The sequence below is a fragment of the Vicia villosa genome, linkage group LG6 (genome assembly GCF_029867415.1).
Source record: "Vicia villosa cultivar HV-30 ecotype Madison, WI linkage group LG6, Vvil1.0, whole genome shotgun sequence".
In the NCBI taxonomy this organism is placed as follows: Eukaryota; Viridiplantae; Streptophyta; class Magnoliopsida; order Fabales; family Fabaceae; genus Vicia; species Vicia villosa.
The window spans coordinates 16,631,870-16,637,869 of NC_081185.1; the positions used below are offsets into that span (position 1 = coordinate 16,631,870).

General features: G+C 28.8%; 2 protein-coding genes across 2 annotated transcripts; both read left to right on the top strand.

The window, feature by feature from the left end:
- Nucleotides 1-3,034: 3,034 nt before the first annotated feature.
- On the top strand, nt 3,035-3,502 carry LOC131613263 (uncharacterized). Its single transcript, XM_058884950.1, has one exon. It carries the CDS (start codon nt 3,035-3,037, stop codon nt 3,500-3,502), a length of 468 nt encoding a protein of 155 aa, XP_058740933.1.
- Nucleotides 3,503-4,284: 782 nt separating this feature from the next.
- On the top strand, nt 4,285-4,912 carry LOC131611286 (uncharacterized). The gene is made up of 2 exons (XM_058883355.1): nt 4,285-4,400; nt 4,495-4,912. The coding sequence occupies exons 1-2, from the start codon at nt 4,328-4,330 to the stop codon at nt 4,737-4,739; spliced, it is 318 nt and encodes a 105-aa protein (XP_058739338.1). The 5' UTR covers nt 4,285-4,327; the 3' UTR covers nt 4,740-4,912.
- Nucleotides 4,913-6,000: the final 1,088 nt, after the last annotated feature.

Here is a 6,000-nt window from a genome sequence, read left to right on the forward strand (position 1 = left end):
CTACCAACACGGGCCGTGCGCAGGCACACGGGCGGCCGTGTTGGTCCCCTGGTTGCTTCTATGGGCAGCTGGTGAACACCAACACGGGCCGTGCTCAGGCACACGGGCGGCCGTGTTGGTCCCCTGGTTTTTCTATGGCATTGGTTCTGTGCTCCAACACGGGCCGTGTGCTTCAGCACGGCCGGCCGTGTTTGCCCCCAGACTTGTAATTTTTCATCTCTTTCTTGCTCTTCCTTCTTCCTTGATGCTTGGACACTCAAGATGCTTTGTTCAAACCTGCAACTTGTACACAACTAAACAAAAGGCATAAAAAGCATCTAAATAACTTAAATTAAAACATAATGCAAAGTAAACATAAAAACAATCAAACATGAAATACTTAAACAAAAACAATAAAACATTGATCAAAGTGTTACCGAATCAACAAATTTAGACCGAATCCATGATAGAAATTAGGTAGAAATGGTGACCGATCATTGCACATGTTCTGTCTATTCTCATATTATACGTCGCAGTATTTCATTGACAACTTTGAAATTTGTTTTACTGATCATAAACATTCACAAAATTACAAATATAAACTAATAATATGCATCAACTGTTATACATTGATCCAAGTAGTATTTTCAAAAATAATGAAAATATGGCTAAACAAATTATCCAAATGTTTTAAAAATATTTGTATCAATAATAAATTTTTACCGTTTATATAAATATTTGTATAAAAAATACTTTTTTTTTCGTTTACATGACTAAATAATTTTATAATTAAAAGTATATAAAATTATATAAGTGGATGATATTCTCGATATGCTTCAAAAGTATTACGATTTCAATGATTTCCAAACTTCAAAAATGTGAGTACGTTTCGCTAACATTGCAATATAATTGGGAAAACATTATATAGAGAAAACAAATGTATAGAGACTAAAAAAGAATAGATTCAATTGAGAAAACAATACACATTTTTGCCTTGACATTCTCTTATACAATTGTTATCTCATAGATACGCTTCACATGTAACCTCAATCTATGTCTGCAAAGACCTTCATTACAATGAATAGCCTACAATTGTTATCCAATAAATAAGTTTAAAATCTACCAATCGGTCTATGCATGCAAGGACCTTCATTTTGTTCAACTAAATCAACCATTAGCTTAGCCAATATAGTATCCCAAATATAGCAATTGCCATTTATAATGCAAACATAATTAAAAACAAAAGTATTGGATTCTAACCCTTACCTCTAACTCTTAATCCACCCTCTTCAAGGATCTACTTCATCTTCTCTTTTCTTCTCTATTCCTCTTTTCTCTTCTTTTTATCTTTCTATTTTTTCCTAATTTAGGTTAAGTCCTAAAATCCTCTTCTAACTCTCATTATCTCATTGGGCTTAACCCATCCACTATTCTCAATTCTAATTCAACAAAGCTCAATAGCTAATTCTAATATAATTCTACCATTTATTAATTAGCTAAATAACATATTACCATACACAATTAAATAATTATGACTCAAACAATAATTAAATAAAACACACAGACAATACCAAATATCAAATAATCCTAATTAAATAAAATCTAATAAAAATAGGGTGTTACAATTAACTTTTGAAAACTCTTTTTGATATGAGATAATTAGAAAACTTGTTTGGTTATATAATTTTAAATTTTTTGTAAGAAGAGACTTATAAAACATATTTAATAATTTAAATTTTAAAATATATTTAGTATATTTAAGAAAACATAATTCATAATATTTTTATTGAAATATAAAATATTCCACAAATATATATTTATGTACAAATGAAATATTTTTAATATAAATAATAAATAAATTTTTAAATAATTATTTTAAATAAATATGTGATTTAGTTTGACTAAATAAATTTGAAATAAAAAGTAGACTAAACGGAAAAATAATGTCAAATCAAATGCTATCATTTTTTAATTTACTTAAATATTTATAGGGACAAAAATTTATTTAATGTTAAATTAAAAGAGTAAGAATATAATGTTTTACTAAAGAGAAAGCATGAAATGTTTTTGAGATTATTGTTTGAAGAATTTTTATTAAAATCTAAATAAAAATTAATTTATTAATAAAAGTAAAAATTAATTAAGTTTAAGAAGTAAATAATATAATAAAGGGTTAAATATGTTTTTAGTCCCTATAAATATGACAACTTTCAATTTTAGTCATTACAATTTTTTTTTTTAAATAATGATCCTCGCAATATTTTTCGTCCCTATTTTTTATCTCTCCCGTCAGATTTCACTAACGGAGGCTTACGTGGCACGCCACGTGTCAAGTCACGTAAGTTAAAAGTAATATTACAGAAAAAGAGATAAATTGCAGGGGTTTTAAACCCCCTTTAAATAACTTTAAAATCAAAAAAATTTCACAACTGTGAAGATGCTTTTTTCATTACGTCTTCAAAACGAGCTATTCATGATTTTTGTGAGAACCTACCAAAAAGTTTAGTAAGATAGAAAATCCACCTTGAGGAACAATGAGATAGAATTGTTAAAATCTAAATAAATTAAGGAATATATTCTAAGTTTCTTAAGCATAGTAATATTACTGAATTTGTTGCACACTGAAAAAGTAGAAAATCCGAGACAGACATACATTAATCATTACATAGTCCACTAATCTTCCCTTCTATCACCAACTAGCTTAACAATGCAGAAAGCAAAAGCCATAAATAAAGAAAACAAAAGCATAGATTAAAGAAACCAAAATAGAGATTATTTAAAAGCAAAAAGAGATTATATATAAGAGCAACAAAATCCTTCTCTCATTACTCATAGTCACAACAAAATCTCAATCAACCATATGCAGAACTTCATGTGGCAACATTTCAATCAAATATCCATTTAACATTGATGATGGTTGTGGAAGTCCATACTACAGACACATTCTCGCATGTTCTGACTCAGAAAAAAATTCAAACTCCGAACACCTTCCGGTCGATATGAAATTCGTAACATATCCTGTGATAATCCTGACATTGTTGTCACTGATTCATTCATGTGGAAATGCGAGGACGGCGAAAACTTTCGACCGATGAGACCCTTTAGTTTCGACACTAGCACAAAACTGAAACTCTCTAAGCAAAATGAGTACATGTTTTTCAACTGTAGTGAAGAATATGTGATTATCCAACCAAAGCCTGTGTTTTGTGAACATTTTTCTGAACACTGTGATTCATCATGTGATATTGCTAGTTATCTACGTAGACATTTACCAGGATGTTCTTTTTCTCTTACTAGTAGTTCTTGTTATTCTTATTATTCAAAAGCAAGTGAATCTTTGAGATTGATGCTTAAGTATTGTATTGGTTATGCTACTATTTATTTGAGAGATGTTGGTATTCTTCAACCTTATGATCAAGTGCCTATATATGACATTAGAGTTGATTTTGATATACCTGTTACTACTTGTTGTCTTATGTGTCAGGATGAATTGAAGGGTGGTGGAACATGTGGATGGATTTGATAATGTGACAAAGAGTTTTGTGTGTTTGTGTAAAGATGGAAACTCTACTATTCTTCATTATAAGCATTGACATCTGAATGTCTTCTCATAATACAAAAACGATTTGTCTACCAACTGTTTGATTAATTGTTTGTGAGAAATTATTATTTTTTCAATTATTTAAAGGGGGTTTAAAACCCCCGCAATCTGCCTCTTTTTCTTTAATTTTGCCTTTGTCTAACGTGGCGAGACATGTGGCATGCCATGTAAGACTCCGTTAGAGCAATCTAACGGGAGGGGCCAAAATTTGTGACGGAAAATTTTATAAGAACCAAAATTCGACGAAATTTTTTGTAAATACTAAAAGTAAAAAGTTCCATATTTATAGGGATTAAAAACTTATTTAACCCTATAATAAAAAAGCAATAGAAAATATGTTAAGAAAAACAAACGTACGCACGCCTAAAAGAAAGAAAGTGAGTGTAGGATGGTTGGTGTGTAAAGAAGAAAAAGATATTACAGTTATTATAAACTAATTACAATACTGTCATTAATGAAAACTATAAAATTAAATATTGTTTTTGAAAACGGTTTTTAAAAAGATGGTTTCAAACAAGTTTTTTCTTTTCAAATTTTTAAAAACTAAAAAACAGTTTTTTAAAACTAATTATCTAGTCAATAAAGTTCACCAGTATTAAAAATATTATATTTTGTCCTTAACATTTATTATCAAAATATCGAATGACCTTTACTAATGTATATAAGTGTGTTTCATCCTTCTTATTTGACATTGTCCTAACATTTCCAAAGTTCTATTTTGAAAATATTGTGTTTGTTAATATCATCATGATGAAGCTAGAAAGCATTCTCTTACTCTTGGTGGCTTTGACTGCTTTCTTCAGTTTCACCTATGGATCAGGTACTCTTACTCAACCAACACCAAATTCGATATTATTATGTTAACATTCTCAAGATTGATTTGATTATTTTTTCCTATAATGTTTTACACGTAGGAGTAGAACCGAATATTGCGTATTGCCCTAGACTTCTTAAGGGATTGAGTGGTGACTGTTTCCATGCTCAACGTGACTGCAATGATGAATTCAATGCAAGGTATAAGGGTGCACAGGCTCGTCGTTGTAGATGTGATTCTACAGGAAATACACACACATGTTCATGTTGTATAGTTTGTGGATTGATGGAATATAAGAATAATTTTCCTTTTGTAGGCAAAAATGATTTTCTCCCCGAATGCTAAAAATTTAGGGAGTTAAATTAATAATAACCTCACATCTTAATTTATGAGGTTTTATATCTTGGGTCTCAGATCTTAGATTTTATTGTTTCAATCCATTTTGAAATTTAAAACTTGATTGAATAATGACAACCTTTGAATGATTTAAGAAGTACAAAATAAATCATTTAAAAAAAATAAATATGGATAAATTATTATAAACAATTGTTTTACATACAACTCCTTTAGTTTGTTAATCAATTGTATTTTTTAACAAAATCGTTTAATCAATAGTCAATACTAGTAAAATATTGGTGTTATTGCACATGTTCTGTCTGTTCTCATATTATACGTCACGATATTTCATTTGACAACTTTGAAATTTGTTTTACAGATTATAAACATTCACAAAATTACAAATATAAACTAATAATATGCATCAACTGTTATACATTGATCCAAGTAGTATTTTCAAAAATAATAAAAATATGGCTAAACAAATTATCCAAATGTTTATAAAAACATTTGTATCAACAATAAATTTTTACCGTTTATATAAATATTTGTATCAAAAATACTGTTTTTTTCGTTTACATGACTAAATAATTTTATAACTAAAAGTATATAAAATTATATAAGTGGATGATATTCTCGATATGCTTCAATAGTATTACGATTTCAATGATTTCCAAACTTAAAAAATGTGAGTATGTTTCGTATTAGCTAAGATTGCAATATAATTGGGAAAACATTATATAGAGAAAACAAATGTATAGAGACTAAAAAAGAATAGATTCAATTGAGAAAACAATACACATTTTTGGCTTGACATTCTCTTATACAATTGTTATCTCATAGATACGCTTCACATGTATCCTCGATCTATGTCTGCAAAGACCTTCATTACAATGAATTGCCTACAATCGTTATCCAATAAATAAGTTTAACATCTACCAATCAATCTATGCATGCAAGGACCTTCATTTTGATCAACTAAATCAACCATTAGTTTAGCCAATATAGTATCCCAAATATAGCAATTGCCATTTGTATAGCAAACATAATTAAAAACAAAAGTACTGGATATGTTTATTATTATTTTCAAAGATGAATCACTGCAAGCAATATTAATAAACAGAATAATGATTTTAACATAAACTAGTTAACAACATATGCATTTCGTATCGGTATCATCACCATCCTGCTTTTTTTTTTTTTAATTCAGCCACCTCATTTGGAACTTGCTAGCAGATTGTCTAATACAAAACAAAGGCCAACGAATAAA

What these genes read in the sequence shown, in the direction of transcription:
- LOC131613263 (XM_058884950.1), top strand. Translation starts at nt 3,035, where the DNA reads ATGTGGAAATGCGAGGACGGCGAAAACTTTCGACCGATGAGACCCTTT.
- LOC131611286 (XM_058883355.1), top strand. Translation starts at nt 4,328, where the DNA reads ATGATGAAGCTAGAAAGCATTCTCTTACTCTTGGTGGCTTTGACTGCT. An exon ending in CAGTTTCACCTATGGATCAG is followed by an intron (nt 4,401 to 4,494) that starts GTACTCTTACTC and finishes TTTTACACGTAG; the next exon opens with GAGTAGAACCGAATATTGCG.